At 38.5% G+C, this 16482-nt stretch overlaps 1 protein-coding gene across 1 annotated transcript in view; it reads left to right on the top strand.

Moving 5' to 3' along the window:
* LOC123378722 (lymphocyte antigen 75-like) overlaps positions 1 to 16482 on the top strand; it is a 126549-nt gene that overhangs the window by 55070 nt on the left and 54997 nt on the right. Inside the window, exons 26-35 of the mRNA XM_045032834.1 lie at positions 2532 to 2758; positions 4873 to 5041; positions 7240 to 7404; positions 8150 to 8272; positions 9829 to 10023; positions 10425 to 10645; positions 11528 to 11702; positions 13014 to 13181; positions 14524 to 14646; positions 15959 to 16126. Coding sequence (XP_044888769.1) covers positions 2532 to 2758; positions 4873 to 5041; positions 7240 to 7404; positions 8150 to 8272; positions 9829 to 10023; positions 10425 to 10645; positions 11528 to 11702; positions 13014 to 13181; positions 14524 to 14646; positions 15959 to 16126 — 1734 coding nt within the window. The remainder of the gene's footprint in view (positions 1 to 2531; positions 2759 to 4872; positions 5042 to 7239; positions 7405 to 8149; positions 8273 to 9828; positions 10024 to 10424; positions 10646 to 11527; positions 11703 to 13013; positions 13182 to 14523; positions 14647 to 15958; positions 16127 to 16482) is intronic.

The following is a 16482-nucleotide window of genomic DNA, read 5'->3' as shown; positions in this document are numbered from 1 at the left end:
ACTGAGCAGGCCCATACTGGGCATCCAATGGTGGGGCCATGAGGACAAACCTCATCCCTCCTGAAAAATTTCCCATGCCTACATTTTCCATGACACCATCCATAGTGTGAAACCCCTTTTAAGAGGTGTTTGGGGAAAGCCGTGGGCAGTGGAGGCCCTGATAGTGAAGTTCCTGTGGAGTTACGCTGCCTGAGAGTGAAAGGGGGGGGGGCAGGGCCCAATAGTTGGCAAGGAGTACAAGGCCTGTAAGTGAATGGCTCTGATCTTCTTTGGACACTTTGGGGACCTACAGGGATTGGGGATGGACTTTGTTTCATTCAGTGAGGAATGGAGCAAATGACTCCTCTCCCCGAGAACAACGTGGGCAAAACTCTGTGAGGAGAACCATACAGAGTTTTAATCCCACTTAACCAACTCCTGTGAGTTTTAACACTGAAGGGATAATATGAGGCCTCATCTACACTTGGAACTAGCCTTGATTTCAGACCACTTGTTTAGCTACCTTAGTGCAAACCCCAGGTGTAGACAAGGAGAGACACAATTTGCATTGGTGCAGCTTGCCCTGGCTTCAAGCAGGGGTCACCTCCACTGATACAGTGTGGCTTTCCTGTTTATACTCAGGATTGGGGAGGGGCGCTGCACCAGTGCAGCTATATTGGTGGCTGCCCACTGATTACTCGAATCAGGGCAATTACCCAATCTGAACAAAGCCTTAGTTACTGTTTAACTGCCAAGGGTATAATATGCGGTACACCCATCTGTGGGTTATGTTCTGCTATGTATAAATCTTTTTAAATAACTATTTATAAATTTGAAGGAGGGAAGGACAGTGATTCAGTCTGAAAAATCTGAAGGGGATTTTTTTTATTATTAAAAAAAAGAAAAGGTGAACTGTGCACAGGCTCTGAACATTAAAAATGCTTATAAGACTCCAATAAAAGATTGCAGCTGCTATTGATAAATATATTTCTCTCCAGAAAAGGAAAATGACATTCAGGGAAAGTGCAGTGATTGCTGCAATATGGTCCCCATTATTCTTGGGTTGCTAAGCCTCTAAACACCCAGGCATGCAGGGAAGGAGCGCTCAGTCGGCTCTTGCAGAAACTGCAGTTGTACCTGGCCACAGCTCAGGATGCTGCAGCAGGGGAGACTTTTTCCATTCTGCCATGGCATCCTTGGCTAAGTACAATCTGGCCCTATGGTTTTCATTTCACTTTTGTCACAGAAGCAAGTGAGTCAGCAGCTCGGATTCCTTGGCATCTCAGACACTTAATGATTATCTCAAAATGTTGTGATAATTGTGCTTGTAAACATCAGCAATATTCTTTTTTCATCTTTGGGAAATGTATATATTTTCCCCTAACTCTTTACTATTAACCTTTAAGTGTGTGAGGTCTCTGTTGGTCTCACAGTTCTCTTTTTGAAGCTGTTTACTACATAGAAGCACTTGACAGCAGCCACGAACTAGTTCAGACATTCTGTTTCTTTCATGTCACCTCTCTAATCCACTGACAGCTGCAAATTGTGCATAAGCATAAAATTAATATTATGGCTTTGTTGTTTGGGTATTGGTCTGTCAGCCTATTCATCAGTCACTTGAATGCCCTTATTTATACAGGGTAATTTTTTCCCTTGACAAGCCTTTGTATTCCTGAGACACCTCTGTGTTAGATGCCAATGCACATTTTACAAAATTCTAGGGCCAAATTTAGCTCTGGTGTCAGCCCATAAACTTCTTGGAATCATTAGATCCACATGCTCTAATTCCCCATCCATGTAAAGTTTGCATTTTTTATAGTTGCATGCATCACTTGGTTGGATGAAATTAATGCAGCTCATTGTGATAATATTGGATAATTAGAACCCAAATGGTAAATTTCACCACTTCCAGCACAATACACAGGTCAGGTGGCTTTGTGCAAGAAACTGAGCACATGCTATGGAGCCAAACTATTACCTCTCTGCCTGCTCTTGCAATGTACTGGCTGGAAGAGCTACCTGTACCAGGTTTACTGCCCATTAGATTTACATAAGAATGAATCTGATGGCTCTTTACTTAACTCATTCCTCTCTCTGTCAGACTGTTCGGAGATGCATGGCCCCTGTTGATTGTCACAACATCTGTGCGCAGTTCTGCAGAAGGCTACCACAGTTTCACATTAATTTCACCCAGAGAGTATATTTTTCCCCTAATAACTTGAAATCTTTTGAGTTAAATTGAATGAATCTGGAAAGCCACAAAGCCCAGTAGTTCTGTTACTGCCTTTCTACGAAGCTTTTATACAGGGACTTACATATTTACATTTAAAAAGAGCTTTACATTTTTCCATAGATACACTCTCTATCGATTCTGATATAGTAAAATTGTAGTCTACAACAGTCTATAAATCTTTTTTTAATTTTATTTTTGATGGTTATTCCCAAAAGAAATTTGAATGAGTTTTGCTGCTGCTGTTACAAAAGAAACTGAGAACTAAAATGTTTTGCCGTGTTTATCCTACTTAATGCTTCTGTTTGTTGATTATTTACAGGGGCTGCTGACAACCAGACACAGCAAGTCCTTAGTGAAACACTGACCTATCAAAATGTCCATTACACAGTAATTCTGAAGAATTTGTCCTGGTATGATGCACTGCGGGAGTGCAAACAGAAAAACATGCAGCTCGTTAGCATCACAGATCAGTACCAACAGGCTTTTCTTACTGTGCAGGCTGCTGTTCGCAATTACCCTCTGTGGATTGGACTCTTCAGCAAAGATGTAAGTTTTATCTCCTCCCCGTCCCTCCTTAGAACCATTTTTTAGAGTAGGGTGAAATAGTAAAGGAATGACTGGGGAAACAATGAAACTGAAAATTACTGGGTTATTTTTAAATAGATGTTTCCATTGACATCTATTTTCAGTTGCAGAGAACCATCTTGAAGCTAGAGGTCTACCAGGAGGTCAACCAGTCCTGATGCTCAGGGTTATATACTAGATTTTCAGTTCTCTGAGGTGCACATTCAAGTGTGGAACTCCTATTGATGGACTGATTGAGAGGAGACTATATCCTTCAGGTTTTAAGATGGAGGAAAATGTTTTATAATAGCAACAAACTATATCATTGCATTGTCTTTGCCCCTCCGTTGTCAGTGGTTCTGTAATTGCTGCTGTCATTTGAAATTCTGGGGCAGGGTCAAGGAAGGCCAACCAAAATGTTTTAAAAAGAGAAAATCTGAAAGATAGCAAATGAAATCCAAAAGCAACTGCTAAAAACTGTTTGAAATATATTGTAAAATCTTGTCTTAGAACTTGGAGTGGATTTTTTCAGATAGGGTTTGTAAGCTTTATTGCTTCTTAATAATGGAGAAAAGTTGTGAAAGGGTATTTTTTACAAAAATTATGCTTTTTTATCTTAAAAATATCAACAGTGTCAAGCCTTCTTTCTTCTGTGTTTGTTGGAGGACTTCTTGGAAATTCCCAGTGTGGATTGGGAGCTTTCTCATCTGTTAATTAAAGAGCTTGGGGCATGGGTGTGTGAGTGAGTGTTGAATCTTTAACAAACATCTTTTCTTCTGACCATTTATGGATGTTTGAGTTAAATAAGTATTACCAAAACCAAGCAAAACACAAAGTTTTAAATAGCCTGAATAAAAATTGTTTTCATAGACATGTATCTATGACGTCATAATTCTCCTACTTCTGCAGCTGTCCATAGAGTTTTCCAGGAACAATAGAGAAGAAAAACCTGGTATTTTTAATGTATAAAACATACAGGGAATTTTTAAAGAAAACAGACTTTTCATGTCTTATCTGTACTTCACAAAGAAGCAAAAAAGAAGACAACCTCTCCTCCCTTTGTAGGTGACCTTTAAGTGGGGATCAAATGCCTCATCCTGTTGCAAATGGCACTAAAGCTCTGAAACATGTAGAGGGGTACTGCCTACACAGCAGCTCATGCCTGTAGGCAATGAGACAGTGCCAGGAGAGCCTGCAGTTCTAGCACTGAACATACCAGGAAGAGATATTCAGTTAAAAAAAAAGATTAGCACAGCTGGTATCAATTCCTAATATAAGAGTGGTCTTAAATACAGAAGAAAACTTTTAAATTTAACTTTCCTAAAGCATAGATCCACTTACTTTTCTTGTGTTTTCATACGATTAATTATTATTATATTTTATTATTCTTATTTATTGTTGTCATCTTCAGGGCAGGAATATGTCTAATTATAAATTCTAGAAGTACTTAATATTAAACGTTACATTTGATCTAGCATGGGGAAACAACAGGACTGACTCTTAGAAATTGCTTCTAATGTCCATGCACAAATAATTGTGCCCACAGTTAATTGCAGGTGCAAATGATACCATTTAGAAATCCAACTACCTGGCTTTGCCTGCAAATCAAGCATAATAGTTAGACATCTAAGTTCTGCACTGTTGTTGTAGCCATGTTGATCCCAGAATATTAGAGACACAAGGTGGGTGCGGTAATATTTTTTATTGGACCAACTTCTGTTGGTGAAAGAGACAAACTTTCAAGCTTACAGAGTAGTTCTTCAGGTAACCTCTGTGTAAGGTTGAAAGCTTGTCTCTCTCATCAACAGAAGTTGGTCCAATAAAAGATATTACCCAACCCACCTTGTCTCTCTAACATCTATGTGTTATCATTTGCCATTCACAATAGTCAATGTAGTTTTTTTCAGCAGCAAAACTGAAAGTGACAGACTTCATTTATTATTTTAACAAGAGACCAAATCCTAAAAGCTGCTGAGCACCTGCAACTCTTGCTGAACACAGGATTTCAGCCGGTAGAAATATAGTATCATGTCATTTGATGTACCTAGACTTTTTTTAAGTGTGTCAGCGCTCATCTTTTATTGGTATGATGCTAGGATGGAAAACATTATGGCTGGGCAGATGGAAAGCGCATTGATTTTAGTCGCTGGTCTGAAGAAGATGAAGAAACAAGTGAAGAATGTGTGTTTTTGGATATTGATGGATTCTGGAAAACTTCTGCATGTTCCTCTGAAAATCCAGGTGCTATTTGCTACTTGCCAAGAAGTATGTATTCTGAGAAAATACATTCTCATTATTTTTAAAAAACCATCTTTCATAAGTAATATACATAGTAAAACTCAGTAACAAAGATGTTTTATAATTATTTTAAAATAAAAATGTTCCATTTATATACACTAAACATAGACTACTTTCTAGAACAGGCTTGTTTAGTTGTTTGTGTACCAAAAAACCCGCTGGTGCCTTGGAAATGGGCCATGTACACACCTGAGCAAGTTACCCAAGCACTGTGTAATTATTTAATAACATTCAGGATTGCTGTGTTGACCCAGATTGTGCCCTCTAGATCTGCCCACTGAGGACACCCTCTGCACATGGATCTCCCTCACCTCCATGTGGAAGGAGGATTTAGCCATCTCCCCTGCACCATCTGGGCCCCATCTGGGCCCTGTGGAGGCCTCTTCATACAGTCTGGAGTCCAGGCTGCGGGGGGAGATTGGTGACTGGGTAGGTGGAAGGAGTAGCAGGTGGAGATCAAGTCGGGAGGTACAAATTGAGCCTTCGCCAACTCCACAGAAATTGTTCCAAATAGAATAATGCTCCCTAGAGAGAGGTCCCTTGGGATCTTCTAGGTTTGGCCAAGGACAGTGGGGGAGGACAACAATTCCCCCCTCAAAAACCAAACAAAAAAAACAGAAAAGAAAAGGATGATGTGAGGGGATCCCTCTGAGGAGATCTTCACAGAAATTTCTTCTTCATGAGACCACTCTTGTAGGTTTTTCTGTGGAAGGGCATGATATGGGCTATTGCTTTAAATACAAAATTGCAACCAGAAATTCCTTGTGATTATGGTATAATTAAGTTGATTCTTGCAGTCTGAATTACTAGAGGAGTAGTCTCATTAACTTCAATGGGAACAACAACGAGTACTTGTGGCACCTTTATAGACTAACAAATTTATTTGGACATAAGCTTTCGTGTGCTAAAACCCACTTCATCAGATGCATGGAGTGGAAAATACAGTAGGAAGATATATATAGCAGTTCATGAAAAGATGGAAATTGCCTTACCAAGTGGGGGGTCGAGACAAATCAATTAAAGTGGGCTATTATCAACAGGATGAAAAATCAGTTTTCTAGTGGTAATCAGGGTGGCTCATTTCAAACAGTTAACAAGAAGGTGTGAGTAACAGTAGGGGCAAATTAGCATGGGGAAATTAGTTTTTTTTAGTTCTTGTAGTGACCCATCTTTATTCAGGCCTAATTTGATGGTGTCCAGTTTGCAAATTAATTCCAGCTCTGCAGTTTCTCATTGGAGTCTGTTTTTGAAGTTTTTTTGTTGAAGAATTGCCACTTTTAAGTCTGTTATTGAGTGTCCAGGGAGGTTGAAGTGTTCTCCAACTGGTTTTTGAATGTTATAATTCTTGACATCTGATTTGTGTCCATTTATTCTTTTGTGTAGAGACTGTCCGGTTTGGCCAATGTACATGGGAGAGTGGCATTGCTGGCACATGATGGCATATATCACATTGGTAGATGTGCAGGTGAACGAGCCCCTGATGGTGTGGCTGATGTGGTTAGGTCCCATGATGGTGTCCAGATATCTGGACAGAGTTGGCAACGGGGTTTTTTGCAGGGATAGGTTCCTGGGTTAGTGTTTTTGTTGTGTGGTATGTAGTTGCTGGTGAGTATTTGCTTCAGGTTGAGGGGCTGTCTGTAAGCGAGGACTGGCCTGTCTCCCAAGGTCTGTGGGAGTGAGGGATCATCCTTAAGCTAGGTTGTAGATCCTTGACGATGTTCTGGAGAGGTTTTAGTTGGGGACTTCAATGGGAATTACATGGTGCCCCAAGATTGGAATGTTTTACCCTTTCAGGTTTGCTATGTAGAAATGTAACAGGTAGTCTGTGCTTGCATAAGAATCACTGCAAAAGCTAAGTTACTGGATAATATTTGTTCTGGTTTTATTATATGTATTTGTTCCTAAAACTACTTAACCTAAAATAGTTCCTATGAAAAGCTTTTTTAAAGTATTTGCATATCCCATTTCATAAAATCATTGCTTCTTACCATCTTTAAGTTTATGGAAATATCACTGTTCTGAGAAGACTGGGAACAATGTTACATTTTATGCTGAATTTATGTTTTGTAACAGATTTTCATATCACACTGGAATTTGTTGTGAGGAATGAGCTGTCTTATTTTAAAATTGTGCATGACCTAAGAGAGTCTTCTTTTTTTTTCCAGATGAGACTGAAAAAGAACAAGTTGTTGAACATATTAAATGTCCACATAAGTTTAAAAATACACCATGGATATCATTTCAAAATAGTTGTTACACTTTCATGATAACAAAAGATAGATGGCAAGAAATGAAATCACAAGAAGCCCACCATTTATGCAAGAAAATAAGTAAGTACTTCTTTTAATTACTAGATTTCAAATTGACAGTGTCTTTTACGCTGATTGTACAGAAACTGAAAAACTAGGGAGGTGAAGCCTAGGTGGAGTTTGAAAGATAGCAAATATTGTTGTCCATTTTTTAAAATCAGAGGGTCAATTTTTAATGCATAAAGGGTCCTACACAGCAAAGAAAAGTCTGTGGCTGGCCCATGCCAGCTGACTCGGTCTCGCAGGGCTCGGGTTGTGGGGCTGTTTCATTGCTGTGTAGTCTTCTGGGCTTGGGCTGGAGCCTGAGTTCTGGGACTCTCCCTCCCCACAAAGTCCTAGAGCATGGCCCCAGCCCAAGCCCCAAAGTCTACACAGCAATGAAACAGCTTCATAGCCTAAGTCCCACAAGCCTGAATCAGCTGGCATGGGCCAGCGATGGGTTTTTCCTTACTGTATAGATATATCCAAAGGATACCTGTTTTTAAGTGTATGAAGTGCTCCTGAAAAGTATAGCTGACAGTGCTAGAAGCTGAAATCCTCCACTTGTCTACAAAATACTCACAGAACAGGTAGTGTTGACATTGCCTTTTGAAAAATGGTAATTTGTCCTAATATTTTTGTTGGCTGATGTGTTGTCTGTCCTTTTAGAATGTGTGTGTGTGTGTGTGGTAATGATTAAACATTGGCGATCAAAACTTAATTTGTTTTGTAGATGATAGATAAACTTGTAATAAACTAACTATTATTTTAAAAACTGTTTCAACAGATCCAGATGCATTTGTCTTGAATATTAGAGATGAGGAAGAAAATAACTTTGTTGTTGAGCAGCTACATTCTTTCAGTGGCCTAGCTACATGGGTATGGTTGGGTGTAATTTATGATGACAGCGGTAAGATTTTTTTTCTTAATAAAATTTGTTAATTTGCTATCATTAAACTGATACATTTCTTACATACTACATATGGTAGAGCAATCCAAGATACCATAAAAATAAATGCTCACAACTGCCTATATTAATGCTTACAACTGCCTATATTTTCATTTATATTTTTAGAGGGAAATAATTGGATATCTTTTGTCTGTTCTAGTGATATTTAGATCCTGCACAGTCTGCTTAATTCAGGTTATTGATTTTACCAAAAGGCAGGATTTAAAAAGAGCATAATGATATGTGCTGACATTTTTAGCAATATACATCGGCCTGACTTACAGAGATACTGAACACCCACAACTCCCAGTGAAGTTAGTGACAGTTTGGGTGCTCACTACTTTGGAATTTCAAGCCCAGACTGAGTAGCAAACTACTAAAGCTCCTACAGCTGCAGCTTGTGACCAACCCTGCATTCTCTATTATGTGCAGTAAGTTTTCTGCAGTTTTTCTGTTAGAATAATAGTGCTTTTCATCTTCAAAGCACTTTACAAAGATGAATGAATAACATCTCAGTGATGTAGATCAGTAATTTTTTCATGATCCCCAAGAGTCCATGTACTCTGCTTCATTCTGAATGTAGATTCTGAAGCAGGGTGTCTGAATTCTGTTGCAATCTGGAGCCCTTGGAGAGGTGGAGCAGGAGGTAGTTTTGGATTGTGGGGCAAGTGCATGAACTGGACGTTTCTATTTAAACAATAAACTGTAGAGTAGTTAGCAGTATTGGAACTTAAGGGATTCCATGCAGATGCAAAGATCTGATTTTAGTATTGGAGCCTTAAATTTTCATCTTTAGGTTTCAAATACTGAACTCATTGTGATGAATGGGGTAGTTCACACTTCTCAGAACTATTATTTCAGACTGTTTGCAGACTCAGAAATACAACACTGCATCAATTACATTCAGTTCTTCTTTTAAAAGTAATCTTCATGGGCAGGAAACATCATTTAAAAAAAAAGAAAGAAGAAATCTTAGATTCCAGAGCATCTTATTGCAGAGTGATGGATATTCTGGCAAATTGCATGGCTAAGGAATTGCAGAACACACAGGGTCATGGCAATCTCCATTTTACAAAATGTGAAAACAAGGCAGAGACATTAGTCACATTAAGCTACCGAGGGAGTGTGCATCATAGCCAGTATAGAATTCAGGAGTTCCTGATTCCTAGTTATAGCTATTATCCACCAGACCACTCTTCTTCAGAAAATAGTACTGGGTACTTGCAAGGCACCTGTTGTTTGTGTGGTTTGGTTTGGTTTTTGTAATCTGAATTTTCACAATTCTAATTTGGGTAATCTCCAGAGAACATTTTCTCGTGATACTTAGAATTTTGGTGAGGGCTTAGAGGAAACTCTAGCAACTTCAAAAAACAGATAATAACTTCTGATCTAAAGTGAGTGTTTATTAATACTGGTCAGGAGCACACCATCTTCAGTTGTAGATGAATTTCACATTTCTTAAAAAATCAATGCTTTGCTCAAGGCTAAATATAGAAACTTTTTCATATTTTCCACAGATAATTCCCTAAAATGGTATGATGAAACTTATGTGTCTTACAATAACTGGAAACAGGGAAGACCTAACGTAAAGAAGAATCAGTTTTTTGCTGGAGTGAACCGTGATGGGTTTTGGGATATTTACAACCTTACGCAAAATTTGCAAGCTCTCCAATTTAATCAACACAGTATTCTTGCCTGTAAAATGGAAATGGGTAAGTAATATCCAGAAACAATTACACCCAAAGTTTTGGGGGCTGGGGAGGTAAAGTTTATTTTAAGGCTTAGTCCTGCAAGCCCTCCATGAACATGACTCCCAATGAAGACCCTGCATCTGCTCCCATTGAACTCATTGGCAAAACTGTCATGGATTTCAATTTGCAGGATGAAGCTGTCTGTCAGTATTCTAGTACTCTGCTCAGGATGGATGTTTGCTGTGTGCCTCCATCTTTCTCCCATCATTTAATATAAAAAAAGATAATTTGTATCCCATAAGTAATTTATATTGAACACTTCAGTGCTTGAATTGAGTTGTTATAGACTGATAGATTTCCACATATTTCTAATAACATGAATGAAGTGTATAGAATTAACTATGATCTTAATCTTGAAATAGGGCCCAGAGAGAACAAGCCTCCTTTGCCTGAGTATATACTACATGGAAATAGCACATACAAGGTCCTTCAGAAAAAAATAACCTGGTATGAAGCATTAAGAGAATGCAAACAGAATGGAAGTGATTTAGTCAGCATACACAGTGAATCCCATCAGGTGTTTTTGGAAGATATTGTAAAGCGTGATGGATATCCACTGTGGCTTGGGCTATCAAGCCTTGATGTAAGTTTCTACTGTCATGACCATTGTTTCTTTTTCTGCAGTAATTTTCTGCAATTGATTTCCAAAATCGTTATGATCTTTCCAGGCTCTTTTAGAGGCTTGAATTTCATGCTAGAAGATTGTTAGCTTTCTTTTCCCCCTACCACTAATAATATATGTTAACTTTTCCTACACGTTATTACACTTAGATATTAGGGGATTAGAAATGTATTTTAGAATGAGCATCTGATTTCATACTTACATGATGGTCCAAATTCACCCCACAAGCGTAGGGAAGTACAGCATGCAGCCTGCTCCACTTCGCCCATTATACCACCATTCTTCCTCAGGGTTTTCAAAGGGGAGGGTAGCTTTAAGCTCCCCTTGGGGCCCACCAGCAAATAGTGCTCAGGGAAACATCAATTCAGTGCATCTGTCCACCACCCTACCCATCTTTTGGGCTCCACTAATCCCTTCACCTCCCATCGCATACTTTCCACTGCCATGGTTTCCACCAGCCTACACTTCCAAGTGAATCTAGCTTAGTAGCTTTCATCAAAAACTGATAAACTTTACATATTGCTCCCACCCCTGTGGTTTCACAGCTCACAGCATGGGATAATTAGGGAGGCATAATGTTACCAGGTTGGGATTTGGCCTGGCCACAACCCTACTCTTAGAGTACCACAGACTCCTCAATGATCACAGGTGGCCGGGGCCTCAGTTTTAAGTATTACCTGGAAGATAGAAGCTGCTAACCATGTTGGGCATTGGTTCAGTACTGACTTGGAGGAAATGGGTTTTTGACTCTTTAGTGCATCACTCTCTGTACCTTATCTGTGTTTATATTTGACTAATTAAGACCTGAATGCTGTGGTATAAAAATTATTATTCTTTAATCAGGGAAGTGAATCTAATTTAGAATGGTCGGATGGAAGTGAATTTGATTACCGTCCCTGGGAACTAGAAAACTCTACATCTATTGGGATCTGCGTTTTTCTGGATACTAAAGGATTTTGGAAACGTAAAAGGTGCACAGATGTTGTTGATGGTGCCATTTGCTATACTTCTTCAGACAGTAAGCCTGATTTCCTTTTTTCCTGTAATTTAACACATACTCTATTTCACCTGCTGTATTATGAACAGAAAATGAAGACTGAAAGAAATGTGATTTAGACTAAACGAGACATTTTGTTCTTTAAGACTTATTGTTTAGAAGGAGTGGCAAAGTACTCGTCTGAATATCTTGTAAGCTTTGTGGCATCATACTTTGGTATTTGATAACAGTGGTGGCCAGATACCTAAACAGGCATTAAAAATAGATACTGCTTGTTAAACAGCCTAATGCGAGAGGGTTTCTTTATGCCCAAAATGTTTTCAGTGCAGTTTTGTTGGCTCGGCTTCCATGAAATACCAACTCTGTCAAAGTCATGTGCTGTCACTGGATTTCTGTTTTAAGATTTTGATAACTGCCTGAGACATTTCTTTCCCATGCCCATCAATGGAATGAAACTTTAAACTGAGCTGAGCAGGGTGTAACACATTACTGGAGGGCACTGTTGAGTAGTAGTTAGAACAGGAGACTCGTAGTCAATACTCCTGAGTTTTATTCTCAGCTATGCCAAGATTAGCTTTGGGCCTTGGGCAAATGACAACCTTTCTGTGCCTTAGTTTCTCCACTTATAAAATGGGAAATACATATCCTCCCTTTATAAAGCAATAAAGCACTTTGAGATCCTTGTGTGGAAGGTGCTGTGGAAATTACCATATTAATTTATGAATCTTAGTTTGAGTAGTGAGAACATGAAACTGTCACCATCTGTATCTGTTTCATACTCCCTCATTTTAGACAATTACCTTGGCAAAATCTGATCAATAAAACTGGTGACCTCAGATTATCTTAGTTTCTTCAAATTAGAGGGATCACTTTCAACATGACCCAATGTTTCATGGAATAAATTAATATAATTAAATTAATATAAATATAAATTAATATAATTTTTATAAATTGTTAGACTGATTACCTCTTTGTGACCTATGGTATAAATGTCAGCTCTTAAATCAGAGGTGCACAGTGAATGAGCAGACTGTATTTCAAGGCCATTTGAATGCTTGAAATCCAGTAAGAATGAGCGGTTCCCCCACTAATGGGAAGGTCAAAGTCCCAGAATATCTGGAACTTTTCCTATAATCATTGGCTGATAATGAATGAATCTACTATATTTCAAGAAGCAAGCGAAATGGGATATATATTAATTTTGTTGGTTAGTCAGACCGTTTCCAGCATGTGTGTGTATTTTTGTATATAGCGTCCCTACCCCCGAGTGATTTGACTTTGCAGAGCCTCTTTTAATTTGCATAATACAAAGTTTTTTTTATATTTTTACAGAGAGACGACTACAGCCACAGCAAGCCAGAGGCTCCTCCAGGTGTCCACAGGGTACTAGAACATCGCAGTGGTTGCAGTATAAAGATCATTGCTATGCATTTGACATGGCATTATACAATTTTTCAGTATATACTGCAGAAGAGGCTAAAAGAGTCTGCCAGAAGCTCGGTATGTTTGGTTTTATTTATAATGTGTTATATCTTGTAACTAGCTCGTCATTAAGGGAGGATTAGAAAAAACACACTGGCAAAACTTATGCTTTATGTTTCTTTGATTTGGGAATGTGTCTAATGGCTGGTTTTATCTAATGATTTCTGGAGCATTTGATTAATATTTTTGGTAAAGTTGTGCAGTGTTCTGATTTACTTATCTGGAACATGAATGTACATAAAGTGATACCTCATATGTAACCATTAATAAAGGATTCAGAAGATCAAGGCTGATTTCCAAGGGAAAACCTTTTTATTTTACACAAACCACTTTATACAAATTAAAGGCTGTATTGTTACAAAGTCATTCTTATTATAGCCCTGGGCATAGGATGAATGCAGAGAAATCCCACCAAGGATTTGAAAGTAGACACTTCACACTTTAAACTTAATGATGCACACAGAAGCTGAAAGGCCAATTTTTGTGCTAAAAGAAGAGCTTTTTTTTTTTCCTTTAGTAAATACTGGGGATTGTTTTGTGACAGATAATATAAGCAGCATGTAATTCCTCATGTACAGAAGCCTTTGCTCCCTTCACAATTTTAGGATGTTTGAATTGTCATAATTTTAGCTGTCATTTTTTTTACGATTTAAGGTTAAACAAACTGTAAAATAAACTGAAATAAAAGAAGCAGGTATTCCCATTACCAGGTGTGACACCCAGTTCAGGGCCACTTGGACCCAGTGTGTGTTAGAACAAGAGTAGTCCTTCTTTAACTTATGCTGTTGGCAGAAAGTCCTTTATTCCAGCAGAGGATCCGGTGCATTGAAGCACGCCTCCTGCTCTCCCCGCCCCCAGTGCACCCCCTCCTTGCCATTGCACCTTAAGTGCAGTGACATTGTATATCAATATATGATTGTTATTTAGATACAGAAAATTGCCCTGATTCAAGGTGCTGAGCCTCTATTTAGGTTAATAGGAATCAAGGGGGTTTACAGAAGATGCTTAGCACCTGGCAGGATCAATGCTTCTGTTTCCATATAGTATCATTTAATATCTTTCCAGACTTGCAGGAGAATTGTCTTTATTTTATTTTGCATCACCTGCCCAGATGATAAAACAAGAAGTTAACTTTGATCTGAGGCTGCTCATGACATTGCACTGTTCGCCTAATCTGTGTTTTTCCTCTGCAGATTACATATCGCAAAATTTTAGGAGTCCAAATTAGCAAATGTTCTTTCTCATTTCTGAGCCTTAAATGATCCCTTTTGAATTTTTAGAAAATCCATTTAATTTAAAAAGACTATGAGGGAAACCTCTAAAATTTCTTTCTGTACTGACCACTAAACTCTTCCTTTAGATCCTTCTGCAACACTATTGACTATAAAGGATGCCGAAGAGAATACATTTGTTAGCAAGCACATAAGGCAAAATTACCTCATCACCAGAAGAGTGTGGCTTGGATTGTCTCAGAACTTCAAGGGTAAGAAGTAACTACCAACTATGTGTGTGTATATATCTTATATGGTAAATAAAAATGAATGAAAATAATATAAAAATACTTAGAATTTGAAAAGTTAACTGCCCTTGCTATGCAATTTGTTAGCATTAATTTATATAGTATAGTAACTTCTACCTCTTCCCAGTTTGTGTCAGTTCCTAATGTTTCTTGATTTGTGATTTAGAATTATTTTCTCATATATTCAGTGGGTTAAATTCAAACATTTAGCTGCTAGATTAAGACACATGAGTTAGAAAAGGTATATGGGGAGAGGTGTTTTTTGTTGGCTTTTTAAAATTATTCTGAAATATTTATTTTACGAGTTTCACAGAATCACTTTTATTTTTGTGGTTTTGGAATGAAAATTAGATAATCAACAAAGGGACATTGTACAAGAGTTTGGGGTTTTGATGAGAACTAGTTGGCTGTGATTTAATCCAGGCAAGGCTGAGATAATGGTGGGTTGGTGGAAGCAGGCAGAAAAGTAAGTGGAACTTATATGGGCATGCAACTACCATTTGTAAAACAGTATGAAAATTGGAGATGGTATTAGATTCTGGGCCAGTCCGAGGTGCCCAGGTAGCAGCTGCGACAGAGTATTTTCCATCTGCGCCTGGCAAGACAAATATAAACCTTTCTCTCCAATGCGAACCTTGTCAGAATTACCCATGCTTTTATCACCTCGACTAGATTACTGTAATGCGCCCTACATGGGGCTACACATGGGGACTATTTAGAAGCTGAATCTACTGCTGGAATGCTGCAGTGGTCTTATTAAGTGGAGTCGCACATTGGGAGCACATTAGTCCAGTGCACCATGATCTACACTGGGTTCCAATAAGATTCTAGGTGGATTTTGAGACCTGGTTACCTGAGGTATCATCTCTCCCTGTGCCACATTTAGGATGAGCAGAGGCACTTGAGCTGGAACTCCTTCAATATAGATGAGACTGAGGTGCTGACAGGGCATTTTCTATGCAGGTTGCTCAGTAATTGAACTTACTTCACTCCCAACTCTTGGTCTGCCAGATCCCAGATTTGTTAACCTGGGCATGCTGCAAAGCCTCTCTCTCTCAGGAAGGATGCACTGAGATGGATATATATTTATCTTTATGGGCAGTTTATGTTGTCATTTGTTATTTATGCAATAGGCACCCAGCTGACTGGATGGGCACCTACAGTTGATTTTTAGAAATGAGATGAAATAAATAAATTGCAATTTTCACATTATGTTGCAATATTGCAAATTTTTATGGTGATTTATCAAAGCAGTATTTGTGATCTTTCCCTACAGCTAAGTCCTTGAACTGGCTTGATGGTTCAGCAGTTAAATATGCCAATTGGGCAAATGGAACTTCAAAAGTCAATGGTAAATGCAGTGTTATCCTATCCACAAATGGAACATGGTCTGAAGTTGACTGCAGTCATAGTAAAGGCAGAGTTGTTTGTAAAGCTCCTCTAGGTATGTCTGTCTTGTGTTTAATATACAATTTACTTTTTTTTATTGTTGCACTAAAGGATTTTTATTTCAGGCAAGGTCTGTGTACAGATCACTCAGATGAAATTCACTCCAGAAGACCTGTGGCTTAAGTGGAACTTAAATGGTGCATAGATTCATTTATCCTGTTTATTTTTAGGCTGCTTTTGTTTTTGTAAAGCAGCTAATTTCTGCTTTAGTCGCATTTCTATGCATGGGATATGTCGTGTTGATGGGCACACTAGAAATGCATAGATAGATATTAATAAATAGTTAAGTATCAGAGGGGTAGCCATATTAGTCTGGATCTGTAAAAAGCGACAGAGTCCTGTGGCACCTTA

This window comes from Mauremys mutica, chromosome 10 (genome assembly GCF_020497125.1).
Source record: "Mauremys mutica isolate MM-2020 ecotype Southern chromosome 10, ASM2049712v1, whole genome shotgun sequence".
Lineage (NCBI taxonomy): Eukaryota > Metazoa > Chordata > Testudines > Geoemydidae > Mauremys > Mauremys mutica.
Note: the sequence above shows the minus strand (reverse complement) of the source record. Positions and strands in the feature narration are given on the sequence as shown.